This window comes from Atractosteus spatula, chromosome 1 (genome assembly GCF_055471065.1).
Source record: "Atractosteus spatula isolate fAtrSpa1 chromosome 1, fAtrSpa1.hap1, whole genome shotgun sequence".
NCBI lineage: Eukaryota > Metazoa > Chordata > Actinopteri > Semionotiformes > Lepisosteidae > Atractosteus > Atractosteus spatula.
This window is the reverse complement of record NC_142706.1, coordinates 44,062,001-44,088,670: the sequence shown is the minus strand read 5'-3', so window position 1 is coordinate 44,088,670 and position 26,670 is coordinate 44,062,001. Positions and strand designations below refer to the sequence as shown.

At 39.3% G+C, this 26,670-nt stretch overlaps 1 protein-coding gene across 2 annotated transcripts in view; it reads left to right on the top strand.

Moving 5' to 3' along the window:
- jade1 (jade family PHD finger 1) overlaps window positions 1–26,670 on the top strand; it is a 51,675-nt gene that overhangs the window by 8,628 nt on the left and 16,377 nt on the right. For both annotated transcript variants that reach the window (XM_088913660.1, XM_088913670.1), the window contains exons 2-8: window positions 4,002–4,092; window positions 5,913–5,998; window positions 9,509–9,666; window positions 13,666–13,856; window positions 17,382–17,593; window positions 21,410–21,577; window positions 25,569–25,685. In XM_088913660.1, coding sequence (XP_088769786.1) covers window positions 4,044–4,092; window positions 5,913–5,998; window positions 9,509–9,666; window positions 13,666–13,856; window positions 17,382–17,593; window positions 21,410–21,577; window positions 25,569–25,685 — 981 coding nt within the window. In that variant the 5' untranslated portion in view covers window positions 4,002–4,043. The remainder of the gene's footprint in view (window positions 1–4,001; window positions 4,093–5,912; window positions 5,999–9,508; window positions 9,667–13,665; window positions 13,857–17,381; window positions 17,594–21,409; window positions 21,578–25,568; window positions 25,686–26,670) is intronic.

Here is a 26,670-nt window from a genome sequence, read left to right as displayed (position 1 = left end):
GATGTGAGGGAAAATGAAATGGTTGATGAATTCATTACAGCTTAGGTAGTGGTTCCCAACCCTGATCCTAGAAGAATACTGTACCTTCTGCGTTTTGCTCCAGCCAAGTTCTTAATTCCAGGCTAATTTCAGTTTTGTGTTTGGGACATATTTACAAATTTGTTTAAACTCTCGAAAAGCCAAATGGGATTTGTCATTGGTATCAGCCCAGTAGGAATTTCTGTGTTTTAGAACTTAGCCCTTATCCAGGGAGTGTTGCCTGAAATATAACCAATTAGACCAATGCAGAAGGAAGAAATGCTCATTGTGGGAGTGTCTCATCCTGTGTTACTCCCACCTGTGGCTGTTCAGCTAGTTAAGAGTCATTTAATCAGAAACAAGTTTAGAAGAGGCAATGAAAGTTCTGTAGGCTGAAGTTGTTGGCAACAGTACCCTTGAAGTAGGGCATTAATCACACTAGGGACTGACCCAAGAAATGTTTCATAAAAGTCGAAACACGCGAGATGATCTGATAATCTCCAATTAAATGGATAATTAGAGGTCATTGTGAAAAACAGTGTTCCTCCTAGGTGGGGAAGCACCGGTGAAGAGAAAAGGCTGGGATTTGCGTCTTGATTGGGCACTGTTGGTTTTGTGCTTACAGAAGCATACTGCCCTATTAAGGCTGCTTAAAGTTTTTAGCAAGACATTGCAGTACTGTGGGTTTGTTTTACAGCCAGTGTAGTGCAGTAAAAATGTTCGTAACTTCACCCGTTGTCTTTTTCTGTGTGCTGAAAATATTTAACTGCCATGTTCATTGCATTGCAATGAGTTCAAATTTAAATTAAACTTGAAACAATAATAGAAATTTCACTGAATCGTTAAGTTGAGTTTGTACTGTTGAACAACAAAGTACACCACATTTGTTTTGGTTTTTTGTGAAGAATGTGTGGCATCTTGTTTAGTACTGCTGCCTCACAGGTCTGTGGTCCTGGGTTCAATTTCACAGGTGCACCTTCTGTGTGGAGATTGCATGTTTTCTCCAGGTTCAAGGGGGCTTTCTGTAGGAGCTCTGCTTTCTTTCCACCTTCCAAAGACAGGCTAGAGAGGTTGGTGTCTAGACATCGTCCCCCTGTTTGTGTGCATGAGCACTCAGCAGTGGGCTGTGTGGAGTATAGCGCCACCTTGTGTACTCCAGGACAGGCCAGGACCCTACGAGGAATACGCAGGTTTATGTTAATGAATGGATGGTCCATTAATCGTGGTTTGAGTTCAGGACTGTACAGGTTCTTTCACCTTAGACAATTCTAGATATCATCACAAAAAGCTCCACACACCTGCATCAACCTCAAATCCCATTGAGAGCAGTACTGCTGGAACCTCTAAAGAAATTCTGGGAATTGATACTGTCTCATATTGAGTGGGCAGGTAATAACTAAATATTAAGTGAAAGGTAATAGGAGTCTTTTCAAAGATATTTTTCTGCCTTGTGTCACGCAGGTATCCCTTTTCTCTGCAGGCATGTGGTGATCAGTGGTATCTCTCTAACACACCTACGGCTGCTTTAAATTGGATTTTCTCCCCTGTGTTATTGTATATAAAATCCTACGTATTATCCCCATAAAATGTAAAATATTACAGTAGCTTATTGCACTTTTTTCCAGGTTAGGATAGCGGATGAGAGACTAGTCTGTCTTCATTGTGGGACAATCACTCTATAATGAACAAGTTAAAGGTTTATTCCACGTTTTGGCTGTGAAGTCTTCTTCAGGTGTGAGCAACACACACAGCCTGAGAAGGCTCCGCAGCCGAAACGTTGTTTCCTTTCTTCTCTTTCCAGCATGGAATAAACCTTTAACTTGTTCCTTTGCAGCCTGTGCATGGTGACACAGCTAAACTACTTGAAGTATTTTATAATGAATGTGAAAGAGAGGTAGGTGTTAAGTTTACCAATTAAAAATGAAGGGAAGTTTAACATTATTTTTATTATTTATGCAAATAATTAAAAATAGAGGGATGTGGGGAGTTAAAATAGTGAGGATGCACAGTTTGTTAGCATAGTGTTTTATTTAATGACTAAAAAGTTAGTCATCTCCAAAACAGTTGTTTAAGATCAACTCTTACATTATGCGTCAAAAGCATTCATTTTTTTGTAAAATTGAAAATGGACACTACTGGAATCCTAATCTTTATTTGATGAAATAAGTGATACAACATACAATGAGCATGTTTGTCATAAGGGCCGGGATTATGATAACACAGGTAGGAAACGTTGGGCATCATTCTTCCAGTACTGAAGATCAGGGAAAGAAACGGAGGATGTGTGAGGGGAGAGAGTGGGCAGCTGTCTGCCAGTAGACTCCCAACTCCCTCTTAAGATGTGCTATCAGAAAACCCCTTCACAGCAGTGCGTTTCAATAATCTAAAGCCTTTCATAAAGAAATTGTAGAATGCAGGAAGACCGCAAATGCCAGACTCTGTGCTCTTTTGTAACAGAAGAGCAGAATGTTTGGGACACTTTCCGTCTCCCACTGCACAGTGAAGCTGATTTGTTATGATATCACATGCTCGGTATTGACTACTTTTATTGCTCTTTTCCCAAGTGATCTGCACTGTACAACTTGCTCCACGGTCAGGTGTTCACGAGGCTTACTCTCCAAGTGGAATCTCACAAGGTTTTGGCACCAAAAGCCCTTGAGGACTATTTTGATGAAGTTTGGTTGTTTTAATGAATTCTGCTGATTTTCGTTTTTTTTAATAGGATTCTAGATTCTCAATGACCCTTTCCTCAGGCTCAAGTGTCTCTTTCTTGCCGAGTTATAATATGTGGAATTGCATCTGTAATGAAGAGTTTTAGGTGAAAGGGGCTGTTTCATTTCAAATACTGTTTTCTAATAGAAGTGCCTGTGCATCCTAAAGAGCATATATACAAAGAGACACAAACTGTTCCCTTGTTGGCTTAAAATGTTTTAGATGTTTTATGTCTCAAAATGCCCAGAGGCTGTGAAAAATATGCCGCTGATAAAAATGTTCCTTGTTAAAGGCTTTGGAAATGCAGTGAATTGAGTCTTCAGTACACACTTGACTACCTGACTGAATGTCATGGGAGTGTCTTGCAAACTCTCCCTTTAACCTCGGACTCTTCCCCAGCCAATAAAATTCATATTATTGAAAATTTGGAGAAACCTGACTCTGAAATGTCATTTGCTTTCTGAAAAAAATAACATGGTATTGTATTCACCATGTTGTGGACATCTCACAGACCTCTGAAAAATATTACGCTCTGTACCCTGTACTGTATCCCAGTCTTCTGACAGCAGTGTTAAGTGGTACCTATTCTGGTGGCAGAGATGTACAGTAGTTCCAGGATTAGACCCACATACTGTATAACAGATAGTCCAACATATTTAAAAGGTTTTGTTGGTTTGGCTTTTAAAAGAGTTTCATAAACTACTTTTAATTCTGAAAGGTGAGTTAAAAGATCTACTTCACGTGAGCATAAGTGGTATATTCAATTTTGTTAAAATTGCATTTTCAGTCTTTATGAAAGCATAGTTGTTAGGTCATGTTTATAGGCTTTAGAATTAGAAACATTTTCAGGAAGCTTATCACCAGCATCTGATTTTTGTGACTTTGTTAGAAACATCTTTGCAGAAGCACTTCTGTCTTGAGGGTGACATTACACAGTTGTTGCAAATACTGCCAGTTTTAAGCAAGTACTAAATAAATAAATTTAAGAGTCATTTGCTAGTGATTCAACTGGGTGCTGTTATTTGTGGGTCTTTCTGTGTTTCTTGGAAGAAAGTTATCTCCTTTTGTCACGATGATAGGTACTTTGCTACGTATAATGTTTTCTGTTTCGTCTAGAGCAGATTGTGGAGATTTCATCAGGATCATTTGTGTTTGGAGAGCTCTGAATACTGATCACTTCCAGTAGATCACAAGGCTCTGCTGTGAGCTTTTTATGCCTTTACTGTTTATTGTTGCTTATTTTCAAGTTTCATCCTTCCTTTTCATCACAGCTCTGTACACGGGACCTCGTCTTAACCTCTAGATTGGAGACCATGAAACGTAGTCGACTTCCCAGCAGCAGCGAGGACTCTGACAATGGAAGTAAGTGCAGACTTGCTCTTCAGTGGCTGTTCCTTTGGTTGGAGATGGAAGCAATCCATTTCCTGCTGCATCTCCGCCACCTACATGGGACTGGTGACAGGTGCCAGGCTCTGGTAGGAGGCAGTGCAGTGTCAGTGGGTGACTGAGTGCTTCAAGATACATTTGACTGCTGTTGTCTTTCATAGGACTTCCCATATGATAATAATTGGGATGTATAAAATTAGACCATCATTTAAGCATTGTCCTGAAGAGGTCTTTCATACACATTCAATGTGCCTTATTTTTATACATGCTTGTCAGTAAGCTTTTTTTTTTCAGCTTGCTGGTCTCATCCAGTTTGCTTACACTAGACCAGCTTATATACTGCATTATCTCATGCAGTCTAAGCCTCAGAAAGCTCTTAAATGCAGTTAAAGACCAGTGACACTTGTTTGTTTTGGCTTCCTTACAGAGGTCTGGTTGTACTGTGTTGTACTGTGTTGCTGTACTTTCTGTAAATGACAGTGTAGCTGCTCCATGCTGGATTTCCTTAAAGTGCACTATTCGTTCATTTGTAGAACTGTAATCTGAAAAATCAGGGATCCTGAACCAACACCTGCAATGTTGAAAGAACAGAAGAGAGGAAAGGAAATTAGTCCCACTAGTGTTTCCTGTCAGACACCTCAGTTGAATTATGTTTTAGTATAGTGTTTTATTTTTTGGTACAATGCTTGATAAGTGCTTCATAAGTAGACAGCATGAGATTATACTGTATGTGGAGTTGTCTTGGAAAATAAATTCAAAATTCTAATAATAATTTAATGTATAATAATGCACAAGTTTAAGAAACAGGCAAAATCTAGGGCAGGATGTGGTTATTAAACAAAACGCCTGAGCATGGTTGCACACAGGTGGGGTGATGTGGTATCGTATATTTACTGTAGTGTTTTTAGTGGTTTTTCAGTTTGTGAACCCTACAGTATTTAAAGTAATATTTTTTTTCATAACTAGGAGAGCAAAAAAGATGTAAAAATAGGAAAGAGAGAAAGAAAGCAGAAGTTCCCAGGGAAAGACAGAGAGGAACAAGAGGGAAGCGTCTCATTTGGACACACAAAGAAATGTCTGCAGGTTAGGAAAGAGAAGCGAGGTGTCATGTAAGGGTTTTAAGTAAAAAACAGTTTTTGCTTCCTTGACTGTTAGGATACTACAGCCACAAGATTGATGGTGGCTCTTTAGAGGTGCCTGTTTTGGAAATGAACAGGACAAGCTGCATGGTTTACAAGGGAAGGGACAGGCACAAAACAAGGGGTCCCTTCACTGTGTTACAGTACAGCAGGCCTGGCTGCCTTTCCTGAGCTCAGGCTGAGCCTGGTCCTCATCTCAGTAGGACACATGCTTCTATTGTTGGCTCCATCTTTCAGGTGTTATTACAATACAGCTCATTTTTTTGATTGGGACCGTTAGATGGCCTTTAAAAAAACGCAAAAGCTTGCTGTTAATGACTGGAATAAGATTTTAACTAAAGGTTTAATCTGGGTGGAATAACAACATGTGCATCATGGTCTTCCTAGTAGCTGGCATCCATTCACCTTTATTTGAAGATAAGTGGGTAAAACAGCAAGATTTGTGGATTGTATCGTTTTCTGATGCTTAGAAGTTCAGATTATTTGCTGAAATACAGTAACCATAATTAATGGGGTAATATAAGAATAGAATTGTCTGTTCTTCAGACAGTTGCATCAGTTTCATTACATCGTGATCGTTTAAATTAGGTTAAAAGGCCAGATGAACTGTTGAATGTTGTTATTTCTAATTTTTTTGTGTTTTTGTTTCTTTCTTAGGTCATTCTACCTCTTGGTCACAGCATTCCAAATCTCAGCACAGAAGGAATTCGTGGTCCAGAAGTGAAGATAGAAAACCGTCCGAGGTATGCCCTGCTTTGGACTAGTGTAAAGAGCAGCAGCTTCTTTCTCAGCACAGTTTATTTGGTGAGATATACATTCAGTAGGAGCATAACTGACAGGTGTTATGCTAGCACTAGTTTTAAAGGCTTTCTAACAAGTTCTAATGTGATGAAATGTTATTGCAACCGTAGTACCAAGGTTGTAACAGAGAAGATGTTAAAGCAAAGAAAGAATGTATAAGAATTGTTTCCACTAATAAGAAAACCATGACGCATTAAGAAAATTCCCGGTTATAAAATACTGTAGTAAAGCAATGTGGTCGTTAGGTTTCTATATTATTGTCATGTGTCATTTAGCTAGTGCCCAGGGTAATAATACCCATTACAATTGTATTGGGTTAGTTATACAGTGTTTGACTGCAAAGCAGTGTGAATGTTCAGAATAGAAGAATGCTAGTGACCATGTTGGCTAGCACAGGGTGACGATGTATTGTGTTGTACTTGTAATTCCCCTAAATTAATATGGCACACAATTGGTCTTAACTGGCTGAACAGTCTTGGAACTTCATGCTGTGGTTTGATTAGTTAAGTCCCTTAGGTTATAAGGGACTTGGGTTGTTGAAATTGTATACCCCATTGCACCAGAGATGATGAGACGTTCTTGAAAGCCTAATGGAGACAAAAAGAATGTCAGCTTTCATACATGTATATTCAAGAGAGACTTAATGCTTGAATACTGTGGCAAAAAGTTTGTTAAAACATAAACCTACCCAGCACATTTGATGTAGTTCTTAATACAGCAGCCAGGAAACGTAGATAAAGCTTTATCTGAGTCTGACAGAGTTCTGGGTAAACTACTAAAGGCATCTTGTGTAATTCAGTAAAAAAAAAAAGCTGATTGTGGCAAACTTACTTTTCTGATAGTATGTATGTGCTTCTGGGTTTTGGCTTGAGACTTTAAACAGAGAACTAAATAAAGACTATTTGTCATAGCACGTGTTAATGATTTTTTTGCCCAGCGACAGTGAGCTGTTAGACAAACATATTTTAAAGAATAAATGATATGGGGACATAGTATGCAAGTTGCCATGGTATATAGAAAATGTTATGAATGAATTGTATTCAATTTCATGGATTCACATTCTTTTAGGACATATTAGTTCAACTTCTTCAGACAATCAGTTTTAAAGGGCTACTGTTTTATGTGCTCAAAAGCAATAACAGAGTTGACCAAAAAGTGTTTGGTCTTCAGTAGACAATAGTAAGGTGAACATGCATGAAGTACAGTACCTTTTTTAACAAATTTTAGTTTTTCAAATGCAGTAAGCAGTACCTCACGAGCACTCCCCCACTTATCATCCTCATCATCGACAGAATGACATCAAGCCTCCACTTTCCCCCCTATTGGCATCAAGGATCCCGGTGGTCAAGAGCTCCATTGCAATACTGTCAGGACAGGCTGGGACCCTCTGAGGCCAGGAGGGGGGATGCAGAGACCCCCAGTTTGTAGCTACAGTCAGACCAGTCAGCCAGATCACTTTCTGCTGCTCCAATTGCAGTCATCGTCCAGCAAGAGTAGTAATATCCCTGTTTTATATTAATGGACAAAACATTTCCAGAACGCAACCTTGACACTCCTAGAACTTGTAAAAATGTGTCCACATGCTCCATGGACAGAGTGTTCTTCAGGAGACAGTGTCTCCTAGTGTCAGGGGTCAGATCCTCTGAGTGAAGGGAATTTAAGTGGATCATTCAATGTTTAGGATTTTTGACGGCAAAGTCTGTATTATCCCAAATATTGTCCCAGGAAATATTGGCCTTGTCTACAACATTTAAGTTCTACTCCATATAGTACTGTACTGTACCTGCTGAAAAGTACTTATTTGAAGCCTGTTATAAAAAGTCATAAACAGAGGAATCCAAATGCTTAGTTTTACCCATTATATCAAGCAGATAGCATTGGGTGTATAGACACTCTCCCCCCTCAGGGGGTGCCACAGACTCGTTTTGCTGAATAAGGAGGTAAGTATAAAAGCAAAGAAGAGCACAGAAGCTCGTATAGAACTTAAGGCAGGCTGCAAAGGAGGGTCTTGGACCCATCCAGTCCGTTTATTAGTTGATGTCAAATCCTGAAATGAGTGGAGGCCAAATTAATGGAGGAAAAAAAATGGTGAATTCCTTTGTGACTCCAGTATGAAAAAAGAGAAGGGAAAAATTGCTTTTACAGGGATGATGGTCGTCTTCTGTACTTTTGAGAGTGATGTTACAGAATGGCTAGTCTTCATAATGTGTACAGTGTGTAGTTAGGCAGTAAAAAATAGTCTACAATACCTAAAAAGTGGGCAGTGTAAGATCTTGAAGTCTGGCATTAAGTTCTTGAAGTGTATCCTTTGCGTTGTTCTTCTGGATGCCACCTTATCATAAGATCTATAGCAGTCTCTTCTTGGGAAGCTTCTAATGGATGTTTTCTAGTGAGATGCTTAGCTAAAGTGGGTTATTAATGACATGGAAGGTGTGTTGAAAACTGAAATATGAGGGGAAGAGGAGTTATGTATTCATTTTTTGTAAAAAAAAAAGCTGTTAATGTTTAAGGACAGTTGTTTTATTATGATTTGATTCTCTGAGTTGTCATTCACATATTCACAACTCAGCCCTCAAAGAAAGGGAAACTGCAATAGCATTTGCTAAAGTAGAGAGCAAACAGTGTATTAAATGGAAACTATTTTCAGAAGATCTGCAAATAGCAGCAAGAATATTAAATGAGGATATTTACAGTACATCGTAAATGTTTGAATTAGTGCTGTTGGTCCTTGAGGACATTATCCCTTCTCCAAACCAATAATATGCTTGAACATCAGTATTTCAGTATGAATTGCTTTAGCAAGGGAATGGATGACCACGACTGCAGTAATAACATTGGCCTTGAGAAGGGAAGGTAGCTGTATAGCCTGTCAGGACTTTGGACAATGCTGTTTTCTAGTATGCCTATACCCATCACAATTCAGCAGATCCTTCTTTAGAAGCCAGTGAAAAACAGGAAACCACTTTAGAATGTGCACAGAATGGAAAGCCACAAGCACAGTTCTTTGTAGCCTTACAGCTAATGCCTTCCATATTTGTTAAAAGACATGTTTAGAAACCTTTTCCCTTACCACAGCTTTCCTTGCTATTATCGTTGTGCACCACAATTCCCCATTGATAAATCCACACTTGGTGTAGGGTACTCAGCTATGTTTTGCCTCCCTACGCTCTGTAGGTCCTTCTCTCAACATGTTTTTCAATACATTTACCTGATCACTGCACGTCATACTTAACGTAGGAAGTAGTTCTTTTTATCTTCACACTATAATTCATGAGGAAGAATATATGAAGTTGCTGAAGGCAATATAACTGTGAAGAGAGAGAAGGAAATAAGGAAAGAATGATATTTCTGCTTCAGAATTATTTTTTGGCTGTCAAGTTCACAGTTTGTGGTTCTGTAACTATCCATTCTTTGAAGCCAAGATATACAAATGCTGGGTCTGTCTGTCACAGGTGTTCAGGACAGACCTGATCACGGCTATGAAGCTGCACGATTCCTACCAGCTGAACCCAGAAGACTACTACATCCTGGCTGACCCCTGGAGGCAGGAGTGGGAGAAGGGCGTTCAGGTCCCAGTCAGCCCCGAGTCCATTCCGTGGCCAGTCGTCAGGTATGTCCCCTTCGCTCCCCTGGCTCCCCCAGGAGCTGGCGGGGGGTCGGAGATGAACGGGGCACCGTTCGACTGCACCTCTGCCAGCGGACAGTGACTTCTGCTGAGGCGGAGGCTACAATTTTTCTTTGTTAGCTTGTGTCAGTATTTAATTTTGCTTTCACTCTTCATGGGGAAAACTGGACATCAGTAGCTCGCAGGTTATTGAGATGTATCTTCCTGGTTACAGTACTTGTTTGCAATGAGATGTGTGGTTGCGAGGGGTTTCCCTAATTCCCCTTTGCTCCAGTCCCTTCCAGTATGAAAGCTGTGCTGTGGGAATCGCCGCTACCAAAGGCAATTCACTGGGGATGGAGCACTATTTCTTACTGAAGAGTGACGGCTTCATTGGGGTATTGGTTATGGCATTACTTACATTTTAACCACAGAATCTAGTTACAACTCCATTATATACAGAAGAAAAAAAAGTATTTTTAAATCCTAGTTACATAAGAAATGCATATAATTTGGCTATGCACCAACACACTCAGTCAGAGCTTGTGTAGATCGACCATCCGCCTTCTCTCCTTCAACTTGGCAGCTGTGGGAAACTGATGGGAGTAGCTGTATTGGCAAGGATGGGCCAGGCTGTGGCTTCTTCTGGGAAGCTAACACTTCTTTTTGAAGGGTGAATACAGATGGGACTGTCCGTACCGTAAACATGTGTGTCATGCCTCTCATTGGCTGGGGAGCTTGTGCAGTTTTTCCTTGAGTTTGGCCTTCAGCACATACATGTACAGCAGCAGGAAGCACAACTCCAGCCTGCACCGAGTCTGCTCTTGTTTTTTTCGCCAGGCCTGTATACTATAAACAGATATACATCTCTATAAAACTAGAATGTCTGTGGAGTAATAAAAGTAATGACCAGGACAAAGAGCACTATTGCAAACCAGTGCTAATTGAGGAAATGTTGTAATTTGTCCTACTTCAGATTCGAAAGCAAATATCTGATTCTGCTGTCATTTCTTCCCGTGGTGTGATTGGAACTGCAATTTTTATTTTTGTGCAGTTCAAACTCATACTGTCACAGAGTGATTAGGTACTGAAGGAAAGGGAGAAATTCTGAAATGCGTTTTGGCTTCTCTAGTAGCTCTGTAAAAATGAGGTAAATGAAAGCTTTCGTCACTTGTCCTCAAGACATTTTGAAATCAGGAGCCCTGTAGTACTCTATATTACCTATTTCCCTTTTACCTCTAGATTTTGTGTAGAATTGTAAGAGGAGAAAGGAGTGCTTCACTCAGAATTGCTCTTGTAAATCCCCTGCTGCATAAATGAGTAGTCTCCAGATTATCGTTATAAATGACGGTTGCTTCTCAGTTGACTTCTCATCTAAATAATGGATGAAAAAATCTGTAATGTGTAAATTTTGAGATGGCATCAGAAACTCTAACTTGGATTTCGTTTTTTCGGAATGAACTTACAAATGCAAAAATCCGTCATCTTAGCAATAAAGATACTTGGGGGGGTTTCTTTAATACCTGCGGAAAGCCATTACTGTATTGGTGGCCATAAGTATACCATTGCCTTTATATGGATGAAACTATAATAAAATGTAGTAAACCTAGAGATGGTGGTGTAGATGAGAACTTGAACCTTTGATGATCCTCTGGCAGGACGTGATGTCACACTGATACAATATGTGGCAGGGGGTGTGAAGCGTTATTTTTAGCCAGTGCTTTTAGTCTCATTTCGTACACTTTGGTGTTTAGGTGTTTGTTGTCTTGAATCATCCCTGTTTTTATCAGGATTGTAGTTGATGCTAAGAGGCAGCTTTTGGCATTTCTTATTCTTCCACCACGATTGCATTTTTTCTAGGAAATACAGTGGTGTGAAAAAGTGTTTGCCCCCTTCCTGATTTCTTATTTTTTTGCATGTTTATCACACTGAAATGTTTCAGATCATCAAACAAATTGAAATATTAGACAAAGATAACACAAGTAAACACAAAATGCAGTTTTTAAATGAAGGTTTTTATTATTAAGGTAAAAAAAAAATCCAAACCTACATGGCCCTGTGTGAAAAAGTGATTGCCCCCTAAACCTAATAACTTGTTGGGCCACCCTTAGCAGCAACAACTGCAATCAATCGTTTGTGATAACTGGCAATGAGTCTTTTACAGCACTGTGGAGGAATTTTGGCCCACTCATCTTTGCAGAATTGTTGTAATTCAGTCACATTGGAGGGTTTTCGAGCCTTAACCGCTTTTTTAAGGTCATGCCACAACATCTCAATCGGATTCAGGTCAGGACTTTGACTAGGCCACTCCAAAGTCTTCATTTTGTTTTTCTTAAGCCATTCAGAGGTGGACTTGCTGGTGTGTTTTGGATCATTGTCCTGCTGCAGAACCCAAGTGCGCTTCAGCTTGAGGTCACGAACAGATGGCCGGACATTCTCCTTCAGGATTTTTTGGTAGACAGCAGAATTCATGGTTCCATTTACCACAGCAAGTCTTCCAGATCCTGAAGCAGCAAAACAGCCCCAGACCATCACACTACCACCACCATATTTTACTGTTGGTATGATGTTCCTTTTCTGAAATGCTGTGTTACTTTTACGCCAGATGTAATGGGACACACCTTCCAAAAAGTTCAACTTTTGTCTTGTCAGTCCACAGAGTATTTTCCCAAAAGTCTTGGGGATCATCAAGATGTTTTCTGGCAAAACTGAGACGAGCCTTTATGTTCTTTTTGCTCAGCAGTGGTTTTTGTCTTGGAACTCTGCCATGCAGGCCATTTTTGCCCAGTCTCTTTCTTATGGTGGAGTCATGAACACTGACCTTAACTGAGGCAAGTGAAGCCTGCAGTTCTTTGGATGTTGTTGTGGGGTTTTTTGTGACCTCTTGGATGAGTCGTCGCTGCGCTCTTGGGGTAATTTTGGTCGGCCGGCCACTCCTGGGAAGGTTCACCACTGTTCCATGTTTTCGCCATTTGTGGATAATGGCTCTCACTGTGGTTCGCTGGAGTCCCAAAGCTTTAGAAAGGGCTTTATAACCTTTTCCAGACTGATAAATCTCAATTACTCTGTTTCTCATTTGTTCCTGAATTTGTTTGGATCGCAGCATGATGTCTAGCTTTTGAGGATCTTTTGGTCTACTTCACTTTGTCAGGCAGGTCCTATTTAAGTGATTTCTTGATTGAGAACAGGTGTGGCAGTAATCAGGCCTGGGTGTGGCTAGAGAAATTGAACTCAGCTTTCCAAAAATGTTATAAACCACAGTTGATTTATGTTTTAACAGGGGGGGAATCACTTTTTCACACAGGGCCATGTAGGTTTGGATTTTTTTTCCCTTAATAATAAAAACCTTCATTTAAAAACTGCATTTTGTGTTTACTTGTGTTATCTTTGTCTAATATTTCAATTTGTTTGATGATCTGAAACATTTCAGTGTGACAAACATGCAAAAAAATAAGAAATCAGGAAGGGGGCAAACACTTTTTCACACCACTGTATGTATTCCATGTATTTTCAGATGATGCTAAGATTACCCTCAATTAATAGCTGCATTACCACAATGATTATGGATTTGACATAACTGAAAAGAAGGCTGCAGTGTTTGTGGGTTTCCCCAGGAAACATTGTTGCACAGGAATCAATACAGATAAGAGCATAATGACTGCTTTCTTATCTTCACACATCGGACATGCTTTAGTTCTATTGCTTCTTTATTTTAGTAGATAATTGCAAGACCCCTGCAAAAAGATGGTTTTCAGCACATGACAGAGTGTTATATAGCATCTTCAAAAGGGCATTCTTTTCAAATGTAATTTTACACTATAGGAAAACAACATGGCTTCATCCTCATTTCACATGGCAAAAATATATTGTTTAAAATCTTGACGATGAAGAATGTAGCTGAAGTACGTCTGCTGTGTCCTAATCTGAAAGGCTAATCCTGAAGTGTGTTGTGAGTGGCAATTTGTAATGATTTTTTTATTTGATCTTTTTGTGCGGTTCCCTTAGGTGTGTGGCTGAGAAAGAGAAGATGATCATGTTTACCAGGCCGAAGAAGTTCATTCGTTCATCGGGCTCTGAGCCGGTGGAACTGGGGTATGTGGACATCCGCACCTTGGCAGAAGGGACATGTCGCTATGATCTCAACGAAACGGACGTAGCCTGGCTGGAGCTCATCAACGAAGAATTGCAGATGATGGGTAAGCCTTGCATTTTTCTAACCAGCGGTTGAGAGCACTATTTTTTTGTTTGCATCGTAAGATACGAGAATATAGTGCATGGATTGTTCATAAATGCTGGTTCATAAATTTTTCAGTGCCTTCCCCATGTGATGTCTGCATTTGTTAATCACCCTGGCATACCCCTGTAACCCTTCCACCATCAAGGAAAGAAGTACAACGTACACTCTCCTTGGACACACCCAAAGTTGCCTTTTTAAGGCACCACCTGGTGCCTTGCAGGACAGCAGCGGTCAGGGGAATGACACATCATCTCTCAGTGGCAATAGACAAGAACACAGGGTGTTTCTGCTGCATGGCAAGCCAGGGCTACCCTGACTCAAGCTCATTATTATTATTGTTATGCTTATACAGTAATTATTGACATACAAAGTAGTCATCTATAACTACACTGCATCAAAGCAGTCATCAGTCAGTCTGATTTCTGAATATTGTAAATTGGACTTCAGATATTAAAATGTATATATACAGCTTTAGCCTTTTAGCTATTTTGGTGTGACAAATGGGGAGGAGTAGTACTTAAACGTTATTGATTTAACCTTTTAGGTTGTTTATTCTTTAGTGTTTCAGCCATAAGGCAAAATTAGAGATAAGACAGTCACTTAACATGGTGGACTATTTGGGATAAACGTGGTCTAAATGGTCAAAAATGTAGAATAAAAGAAAAAGACAAAGTTCCCATGTAAAAGCATGATTTTTTATGCGTATGATGTTATACCTATTTTTTTTCTTAACTCCCCCTTGTCGCATAATGGAAATAAAATCATAAAGTGGAAATCCTGAAGCCATAAAACGGCATGCACTCTATTACAGCAAAGGGATTATACAGAACCAACATTGCTCCTAGCGTTTGTGCTGTGTAAAGTTGGATAGTCAGCATGAAAATGATTGCCTTGGGCTGTGGTGTCTTTGATCACAGCTGGGACTAAGACTTGAGTCTGACTCTTACATAACCTCACATTGCTGCCAGCCGAAAGAAGCTGCGAGTTCATCCAGGAATGGTTCAGGGAAGATGAATGAGGCTGTTACAAAATGTGCTGTGCAAGAACAATTTACAGGATTGCATAATTTTTTTAGCATTGATATTTTTGCTAATTGGCTGCAAGAGCAGGTGTGGAACAAGCAATAAGACAAACTGTGTTTCCAAAAGTAACCCTTACGAAAACAGAAGTTGACTAAAATGTGAAATATTTCACCTTCACCTTTACCCTGTATAGTAGGGTGAAATAACCTACTACACGTGTACTGTATATTTTCTTTTAACACTACTTTTCATTCTTAAAATATCACAAATGCAAGTGATCTCCAATACCCTCTTAACACAACCATTAAGTTTGTTTTCACAGCACTGAATGTATTGTCTGATAAAGCAACAAACTAATGATATACTGCTCACAGCACGAGTTCATAAACACACAGAACAGCAGGTGAATTCCATAGGTTTTTACCAGCAAAATCAGAACGCAACACCATGAACATTAGATGAAAAAAATTACAAACTCGGCTTTGGAATGGATTTTTTAGGAATCATACATAACAAAGAAAATGTATTTATACGACTAAATGTCTGGTTGATCTTTCGATGCTTCAAAGCACGTGTATAATTTATCACTTCTCCAGCAAAATTCATTTGCAAAAGCGAAAATACGCAAAACCAAATACACTTACCTTGCAGTGGCAAATTTTATGTCCACTCAGAAAAAGACATAGAAAGATGTGGCTGGGGAAGGAAAATTCTGACAACAAAAAGTTTCTACGACAAATTTATTTTCTTATTTATTTTCAAACAAACCCTCTATGGAAAAAGCTAATCTAATAGGTGGAAGTAACTCATTCAGTGAATTCTGACTCTACTGAGACTTAAACCTTACTCTCTATAGCATCTCTGCATGGTTTTTGCGTTTTTTAAACTTGTTTCTCATGAGTGCAAAAAAGTTAAAAAAAAGTGTAAGGGCACACTTTTTTAACTGTAAACATTATAAGACGCCTCTCCAGGACTGGCAGTAGTGAAAAACAACAGTAAAAATAATAAAAAATGAATGAATTTTACTATTTATTTTCCATTTTTTGGAAAGCTCAGAAAACCGTTCCATATCCTCTCAACATAAAAATTCATGAGAATTGTTTTTTTATCAATCTCCCTTAAATTTTTATCCAAGGTGGTAAACATTTTAAAGAACTTCTAGAAAGAAAACAACATTCTAGGTCTGAAATTGACTTTTGAAGAAAGAAAATAAAATGCATTTGTGTTTTTTTTCCTTTTTTGTTCTGGATGTTTCTTAATAATGTGTGTACTGAGTAAGATAAAACATTTGAAGGTTCAGACAGGATGTCCAAGAGGTTCCCTTGAATTCAAGACCCTAACCAGGCCTGTACTGCGTATAGGATATTAAAGGGTATATCCATTCTGGGAGGACACTGGCCTTGACTTCCATTCGTTAGAAACGATTGCTGTCTGGGAAAAAAAATGTTGGTCGTATATCGCATATTATTGCAGATAGCATATTAACAGTTTTTAACAGCTGGTAACTTTTCTTTTGCGTTTTGCAATGGTGTAACTACACAAAAGGAAATCCATTGCCATTATTAAAACAAAACTCCTGTTTTTGATTGTGGCAACCTGTGACCGGGAGGACCCAAGCAGTGATGCACTGTTATCTGAGCACCACTGAGGGTAGGGTAGGGTGGGATTAGTCTGTCATGGAGAACTGGTTTCTCAGCGACACTCCCTTAGCCTCTGGGGTATAAGCAGGTACAGTATGTGCTGTTGCCTGCAAGGGATACCATTCTCCTCCAGTGTTCGTAGCTTGTAGTTCGTAAAAAAATGCAGATTGACTTAAATCATCCATTTATCCGTTATAATCCTCTGAAAGCATGATGCGCTAGAGCCTGACCTGGCAAGTACAGGGTGAGCAGTGCAGGGGGTAGATTTAGAGTTTCCAAATAACCTGGATGGCATGTCTTTGAATTGTGGGAAGAAACTCAATTGAACAGAGGGAAAACACCTAAAGTCCATAACTTTCAAGTAAGGTCCTGGGGCTCCGAAGTACTTTAACAAGACTAAGCACTGGCTCCGATAATAATATTGTTTAATATAGTGCCTTTCGTGACATTATCTCAAGCCACTTTACAATGCAATTCATTTTGCCTAAAGGCAGAATATATTAGCTGGCTGTTAGTATCTTTATGAAGATTTAATGTGTTAATAGTGCTGCTAGTTGTTTGCAGCACTGTGTACACTGTTCTCTAAAAGATCTCCAAGTGGAACACGTGTCCTTTCAGGAATGGTTTGAAAAGTTATGTAGTTCATTATATCATAAGCAGTTCATTGCTTACCAAGTTGTGTGACAGACAAATGGAGAACCAGCACAGATGAGTTACTTTAAAAGGTAGTTGGAAATAGTTCCTTGGAGAATGTGAAGACGTAGCTTTAGACCGTGGCCCTCTTGAGTGTATTTCTGGAACACTGTGGCTTGGGTTCTGCAGGTATGCAGGGGGTAGATGAGCTCACCATGGAGAGGGTCATGGAGGAATTGGAGCGCCGGTGCTACGACAACATGAACCATGCCATTGAAACTGAAGAAGGCCTGGGGATTGAGTATGACGAGGACGTCGTCTGCGACGTCTGCCAGTCTCCGGACGGAGAAGATGGAAATGAAATGGTCTTCTGTGACAAGTGCAACATCTGTGTCCATCAGGTATGTTGCCTTGACGGAGGCTTAAATGTTTTAAGTGTTGTAGAGAGTTATCGAGTGTTTAAACACATAAACACTTGATACCTCTCTTTATTAAGAAATTTGTAAGTCTTTGTTCATTCACATTTCTTAGTGTCCTACTTAACACAGAACCCTGTTTAATCTGTTAATGAGTTTCATTACACTGTTTGCTCCATTATTTCATCTGTCGTTTCAGTAATGCATCCAGAAACCCTGAAGTTCAAAAGTGAAAAGAGAAACCAAGGTTTCTTTAACAAAAAAATAAATATCATTGAGTAGTATTATATTTAGAAAGTGCATTGGTGTCTTTAGGATAAGGTTCAATTATAGTGTTAGTTCTTCTCTGATCAGAATAGTAAAAATATAAAATTGTTCTGATTTTAATACAGCTTGACATGAGTTTAAAATATGTAGCTGACAAGAAATGTGCATTGTATATGATGTCCTTAAAGTATTCAGTGAACTGTAGTAATAATAAAATGTTCATTGTTAATAATTAAAACAAACGTAACCTCATGGCAGGTTGATTTCTTGTTAAAATGGTTAAGAAGGCAGTTTAATGTTTCATTCTGTATTTTAGTTCGAGTGCCAAATTGCTGTTTTCCGTCTTAACCAGTCTTTCTTCTCTGTAGCCAAACTCTAGTCCTACTTGTAAAGAGTGAAAAGCATGTTATATTTCAATCAAAATTGCCTGACTATTGTGATCCTCTGATTCATAACTTGGCATACATACTTGGCTAATGAGGTTAGATTGGCAAATTTTAACATTTCATAGCTGGTATCATTTGTGATTTTTTTCTATTCAAACAGTAAACAGAATAAATAACAGTATATGACTGCAGCATTACTGCCTTGCAGCCTGATCTAGTCAGATTGCAAAAACTGAACAGGGCTGTGTTTGGTTAGTGCTGAGATTGAAGGCTTTAAAAGAAAACAAGGTTTCTACTGTAATTGATGTTGCTGGACCAGTAGGAGGCAGTCTTCCCTGTGGTCCAGAATTTGCAAATCGATTCCCCTGTGTGGGACCGGGAACAATATGCTGTAGGAGGACCCATCCTTCGGATAAGATGTTAACCTGAGTCATGACTACATTAAAGTTGCTGTGGTTATTAAAGATGTCATGGTTGTCTTTGTTGGAGTATGGTATTAAGTCCAGTGTCCTGGCTAAATTCTGTCCCGTATTTGCATAGTGTGGCCTACCAAAAATTCCTGCAACATGAATTGCAACAATATTTTTATATTTCAGGGTTAGAAAGAATCGGCATTGATGAGCGCATTTCAAACCACAATGACAGTAAAATGTACACAGTAACGTGTAAAACTTTCAAACAAAATAAAACTGTCGAAACAAAATTTCCAGCGTACACAGCGTCATATACTGAGATTCAGATTGATGCAACAAAACCTCCGGTGACATGAAGCAGTCTTATTACGTTGTAAACAAGCAGACTTGTGAATCCATCTCTCTTAATCAAATAGAAATACTGCTCTTGATTTCGAGATGGATTTGCCGACAAATACAACATACTTATTTACTCTGCACGCAGATCACGTTGGCACATTTCTGCGGTGAAATATCTGCTACACAACCTGTATTTACTTCGTTGTACATCACATTACACTAGTCATTACGGTGACTAGTGAGCAGGAAAGGCAACTTCACTTCGCAGTTGGCACGAACTCTTGCTGTCGCCCATGGCACGACATAGCAGAGGTTTGTGACAGCTATGGTGACCATACTGTATTTTCACAAAGCTCCTGATATTGTACTTTGCGATACTGTCACTTCGTTTATTTTGTTACCAAGATTTAATAGCCGGTCTGAATTTGTGACTGCACTTCCCCTTTAATTTAGCTGGTGCAGCTGTGTAGTGGGGTTGCTGATACTAGCTGAGAGGTGCCACCCAGATGGTGGATGACATGGATCCTTTTCTATAGAGAAAGTGCTTTGGCATCTTTCATGATATACAGTATAAATGAGCAGAGCTACCTGACATTATCTACATTTTCCTATATATAAGGTTTAGATTTACTGTAAGTGTAATGCGTTTTAGATTTGGTGAGTAACAGAGTTGTGAGTTTTGACACTGCGTAGGTAAGCCTTGATGGAAAAATATGGGGTGAGGTGTAAAAGAGTTGCTAAAATATTTGGATAACTGAACTAACATCTGTATGAGTAGCTAAACAGTTAATAGTCATCTCGGTCAAAAATTGCATGTTGACAGAAAAGAGACACTTATGTTGCAGTGAGGATTGCATTGATACGCTGCAGCCACTCACCAGGAAGGGTTTGTGTCAGTTCATGTGGAAGTAGGGAAAGGTGGGATGTAATGTGAGATGTGAGGCAATAAACACCCCTTACTGCTTGGCTACACACCGCAGTGAGAGTGTGTTTGGAGGAAGGACCAGTGGGGAGTCATGCGGGGCGAGAAACCTGCTCTTATTACTACTGGAAAGCATGAGAACATCCAAATGCCAAATGAATGTACGATTTGTGAAGGAATGTCAGAAGAGATGCTGTGCCTTTGTGGTCATCTCATGATTTTATTGAGAGGAGGGGTGATACCTGGTAAATGGGTTTTATGTAGGATTATCACATTATCACTATTAATAAAAGCAAAACTGGAAGAAGCTACAAACTGTATTTATAAACATAAATAACAACGGAAGGACCTGGACTGAAAGATGTTTGTAGGATAAATATGAGGTGTTTGTAGCCCAGAAGTAGGTCTGGGTCTTTCTATATATCTTTTTCAGAAATGTACTGTAGGCCTAGCAATAACTGTTTTTCATCAAGCTTGACTCACAACTCTTCATTGTTCATTATGTGTTGATGCTCAAATGGTAGTCATATGTTCCTTCAGGTTCGATGTGTTCAAAGTAACAGCCATAACGAGTTTTTCCGACAAGCATTTTGCTGGTTGTAGCAGTAACGGGACAAAAGCACAGTATCAGCTAGTGTTGAAAAGTTGCTATGCAAAGTATGTTTTTAGCAGAGGAATGCTACTGTGTTCTCTTTTAAGACGCAGGCTGGATTTATTCCATGTTCTCTCTGCTGTGAGATGTTATAAGATGGGAAGAAATATGAATTTTAAGTGTTTCATACAATTTCATGGTGTCTAACCTAAATGTTCCTGTTTAAGAGGGTGTGTTTAGAAATAAAGTGACAGCGTCGGTTTTACTTTCCCTGTCTTGTTTGTTATCGTTACAGGCTTTAATGGATTATGTCTACTAACCTTTCGCTATTGTTATTTTCTTGTCAAACCAGAATCAGGCACCATTTAAGCTCCACTGCCATCTTCGTGGGTCGGTTGCTGGAGCCTAATTCTAAGTTTGGAAGCCATAACCTTGATTCTTGGCAAGGTTGAGCACTGTTAAAGTGATGGGTTTAATTGCAGTTGCTCAGTCATATAATTCCTGAGCTTTAGTCGTGTATTAATTGAAGTATTCTTTCCCATGGAACTTTTGGAAAGGGCAATTACTGATGAAAATAAACTGTTCATTGTAGATTAGTTACTGTACTTAAAACAAATATAAAGAAGAGTATCCAAAGGAATATAGACACAGCATAGCAGAATGTCCAAAATATTAGAACTGTACATTATGCGTAAGATTTTAATAATAATTTAGAGTTTTGTTTTTACTTGTACAGATGTTTCCTGAAAGGTTACCAGCTACTGATCTCTTACAGACCCTAAGGAAGGGACTAATGCTAATTACCCAGAACTAGGTGGTGGGTTCATAGTGCCGCCTGCAGGCTGTCTAAGTGCCGTGCTCTTTGCTGTTCTGTTGTTTCAGGCGTGTTACGGTATCCTGAAGGTACCCGAGGGGAGCTGGCTGTGCCGAACCTGTGCGCTGGGTGTTCTTCCCAAGTGTCTGCTCTGCCCCAAGAAAGGAGGTGCGATGAAGCCCACACGCAGCGGCACCAAGTGGGTGCATGTCAGCTGTGCCCTGTGGATACCGGAGGTAATTCCAGAGCCCGTTTCATGCCTGAGATTCCGTCAAGATGCAACACTTTCTTCTCCACAAGGACGACAAACCACCCTGTACATTGGCTTCAGTGAGCCATTGTACACCAGGGTGTAGATACACATCCGTCAGTGAATGTTGCACCTTATTTATAAATCACAGGCAGGTTTCCTTTTGACTGTGGAAAGATCGTACAATGGGTTTTTCTTAAATGTAAGTCGCAGCATGTCAGCCTTTATTCAGACAGTGCGTCTTGAATGTGCTTAGAACTTGCACTTGTCCTTTAAACGGTCTAATATGGGGGGGAATTCTTTTAGGCTGCTATTGTAACATTGAAATCTCTTTTTATTTTCTTTTGTTACTTAATGAAAATACATTCAAAAATGTATTACTTGCATGAAAAGGATATTAAAATATTGAACCTGTTGTATTACACAGAGTGAAAGTCTAGTCAACTAGGGTCCGGGGACTCTTAATTTACCTGCTCACTCTGCTACCTTGATATGATGTTACTGACAAATCCCAAGTCTTTGACACTGAGCACTTGCAATCATAATGTTTATGTGATCTGTTGTGGAGGTAACTGAGGATTATAAGAAACTCTGAAGATTTTTCTGTTGTGTTTTCATAGTCCTGCAGTGAATTGACCACTTTTAGTCAGTTCTGTGTCACAAATGCAAAAATGTTAGAACGTAAGTAGAAAAAGCTTCTGATTACAGTTAGAGGGGGTTGTCTGATGTAAAAAGGGATTATGCCTGGTTGAAACACAAATTCTCCGGAGTTCAAACTTCCTTATGTGAAATTCTTCCTCTCAGTGTTTTGGAGTTCAGCTCTGCCCTTATTGTTTCCTAGCAAAAAACCACAATTACATCGGACCTGCAGAAAACAACCACAGAGAGCTTCTGAGTCATCCTCCCCTGTGGGGGATAAACTTACTCACTGAGAAATGAGGGACATGATATTTAATGTAGTCCAGCTGGTTATTAAGTGTTTGTCTTTTGGGATTAGCAGAGCCGTCTGTGAACTAACTGGCCATTAAATGTATTTCTGGGTGTACAGTATTCCACGGAATGTTTCCTACTTTTTACGAAACCAGAGACGTAAATGTTTATGATGGTTTACACCTCAGGTTTGGAAGAAAATAAATGACGCAAAAGCCTAAATCCCTGCCTCTTACTTACCCACTACTAAAAGTTAAGCTGCTGTTTTTAGCACACTGTATTTTGGCAGTTAACCATTGCAGATTTAAAGTAAATAAATAATAATCCGAACCTTACACAGATTTCATACGAGTCAAAGTGCAGGGTTCTGAAAACATGCTGAACATAGCTGCTCAATGTGTTGTGGTGAGCCGATGGCTTTATTTGTATGAGCTGTAATGAATATCAATTTCATTTGATATGCACTTTCTTAATGAAAGTCTCCCTTACCTTTGCGACTCTTAACTTGTAATTCTTCATAACATCACTTCTGGAAAAACTAGAATTAGCACAATAGGCCTCCTTCTCTTACTCGCATTTGTCTTTCTGCTTCCCCACCTGTGCAGCTACACCTTGGTTAACTTCTCACTCTGTCGGAGGGTCTTCCTTGTCCTGTGGCCAGGTGTCTGGCCCTCAGCCAAGCTCGTTGAGCCAGAGCTGCTTCTGTCCGACTCAATAAACATGCATGAGTGCCTTTTCTTATTGGGTTATGTAATTCCACATGAGCTTGTAATTGCAAGAAACGCGTTTATCAGCAATATAGAAATGGCATTATCTTTAATGTCATCATGCCCAGTAATGTTTTCTGATTCTCATTTAAGTCGACTTAGCAGGCACTTAGTTTTAGACACTGCACTGCTGCAACTGCTTTGGTCTGTAGAGAAAAACGGTCCTTTTTTGTGTTATACTGACACTGTTATATCATGTCCTCGTAGCTTGTTTTATGCATAAGACCCTCAATATGTTGTATCTAGTTCTTTCTTGTATCCACAGGAATATTATGTACACTTTGTATTCATACACACCATTTTGCCACTTTCTTGATGTTTCTTTTTGGCATTATTTCTGTTTCGCATGCCAACACGATTTAATTTGCTCAGTCTTCTCTCAAATTGTAACCTTTCACATGCTTGATTTCTCCACAAATATTATTGGCACATCTGCTAGATGCTTAATTCATGGTTGTATGCTTATGTTTTCAAGGAAACAAGGTGCTTCCACTTCTTCATATCTGATATTTTAATGGGCCTTTCCAAACATTTGTGTACTCCTTTAAATATAATCTGGTTCTAAATGATAACTTTTCTTTTATAGTTTTTGAATAGGTGCTTTTGGTGCTGTCTTATTAAATTTTGAAATTTGTTAATGAAAGGGATTAGGTGACTTTGTCAGTCCACATTTGCACCTAATACAGTTATGTAATGATCCAGTTTAGTAGAAAAAACCCTTGCTGATTTAGGTATATGACAACTGCTACTATCAAATCCACAGAGGTTTTCGCAAATGGGGCCTTTCCATTAGCATTCTGAATTGCTCTCCTGCAATGAAAACTACATCATGTCTTCAGGCAAACCTGAATGAATTACAACGAGGAAAGACTCTATGAAGAACCGTATCGGAATTCAGGAGGAGGACTAGAGATGTTGGCTTTCTAGATTCTAGATCCCGATGCCCTCTAGGCTGTGGACATTATCTGTTCTTGAATCCATAATTATTTTAGCTAGTTAAGGTCTGATCATGCCAGGGTACGAGGCCCCTCTCTGTGATGGTTTCAGATACCATGAGATGCTTAAAATTGCCACATTTGCCCTCTTAATAAGAATGATAACAGAAATGTAGACTTAAGGTGTTATAAAGAATAAACATCCATAATATTTAAACAAACAGTTCCATTAACATTTGTGGTTGGTTTACAAAAAATCAATTTTGTGTTATCTATAATTAATAAAGTAATGTGTAAAGCACGTGCTTACTATTCTGACATGCCAGATGTCTTAGAGATGACAAAAGTTTTATTAGAGTGCATCTGGCTTCTTTCATTTACTTTAGTTTGGAACAGGCAGCAGTTTGATTAACCCCTGCTTGGGATTGCAGCTACGGCGCAGACAAAAAGCTGATGCTGTTGGTCGTGATTTACAAACCTTTCAAAAGCCTTTTCCAATTACAGAAAGCTTCCCAAACTAAAGCTGTGTGAGAATCTTTCACTCAAGAGGCAGATGGACCTCAGCAGCAAACTTCACAAAAAAAGTTGACATGCTTGTAATAAGTTCAAGGTTCTCCTCCACACCTGCTTGATAACAGGATTTTATTTTTAATGCAACCACTCTGGATCTTCTGCCTTGCTCTGTTCTGCCAGAGCTAATATTGTGCTGTTCTCCCTAGTTTTTTCATCAGTAGTCATGGACCTTGTTTTCTTGATCACCAGTTTGTTCTTGAATCTGAAGCCAAATATTAAGAAGTGGCGATTCCCTTTGTATTTTCACCTAATTACTTGATGTACATTTTTCTAAATATGAATGTCTTGTCACATACAGTACAGTGATTCAGTTGACAAATTCATTAATCTGAATTTTATAATGGACATACTGTAAGTGTTAAGTGACGGGAGTGGAGAACGAGAAGTGTTTTCTTCTCTTGCATAGGAGGAGATATTTGCCATTCTATTCATCTTTTGCTGCTAAAACTTTATTTCCATAAGACATTGGATTTTCTTGATCGTAGTGGGGGCTCAACCTGTCCTGCTGTCTAAAGGATTGTTTTAAACATCCAGTCCTTTGTATTTCTGGAGAAATTAGTTCTCCGTCTCCTTGTGTAGAAACTGCTCAAAGAGTAGTTCATTAAAAAAACTTGAATGATGCCATCTTCACTCATAATGAAGCTACAAGATTCTGGTAGAGTAAAGAAACGTTTCTTTTACAAGTGTTATCTTTTAAAGAGCATGAAGAGCATGAATCCTAATAATTGGTTAGGTCTTTGGTTCATGCCTCTTTCTTTCTTTTTCAATGCAGGTGAGCATTGGGAACCCAGAGAAGATGGAGCCCATCACAAACGTTTCTCACATCCCCAGCAGCAGATGGGCCTTGCTGTGTCGTCTGTGCAAGGAGAAGACTGGGGCTTGCATACAGGTATTTGTGCCATAAAACCTGGGAATGGAGTGAACCAGCTTGTTCCTTGTTTAATCTGGAGAAATTGCTTTGAATAATAAAATCACCATGTAGTAGAATTTGTGTACAAGTTCATAAAGTACTTTTCCTACTTCAGACTTCACAGGTCTTCATTAGGTATAAAACTCAGGTCCTCCCAACTACAGGCCTTGGAACCCACACACCTGCTGGAATTTGTGCAAGCACTGCTCTGTCATTTATTTTAAGTTGCTAGACTGGAACATTTTCAGGGTTTTCATCTAATGAAAGTTATGTGCTGTTATAAAATATAGGACGTTAAAAGGAAGCTTTCTGTTCAGTGTCTATGACCAGTGAGATCAAGTTATTTTTAAATTTGTCTACTTACAAACAGGTAACTGCCAAAATAAATAAAACATTGGAGTAAATGATGGATCCAAAGTATATTGAAAGAATGTGCTTCCACTTCCAGACAGGTGTAGTTTCTGAGTTAAGCAATTAACATCCCATCATGCTTAGGGCCATGTGTAGAATGCTTGGCAGAGAAGAGATCTCAGTGACAGTAAGAGGGGTGATTTTGGGGGCACTTTTGGCTGGAGCTTCAGTGACTAAGCCTGCGCAACATGCGGATGTTTCTTGAGGAACAGTGGCTAACTAAGGTGATGTTGGTATGGACGTCTGAGGGATAGGCTTTATCAGCTAGGGGCAACTGTGGATGAAAGTGCATACTCTTTGACCCTGAAGTCTGTGCATTGGTTCGAGAATCATGGCAAAACAAACAAGCAACTCTGAATCAATTGACTGCAAATGTCAATTTAAAGCATGAGCAGGCAGTTTCATGAAGTCCATTGAGAACTTCAGTAGATAAGGGCTACTGTCATCAGGTTGCAGTCAATAAAACCCTCTTTATGCCTAAAAATGCTCTTTTGCATTTGTTAAATATTGCAAAGAACAGAGTGGTCTACTCAGATGTGAAGAAAGTGATATT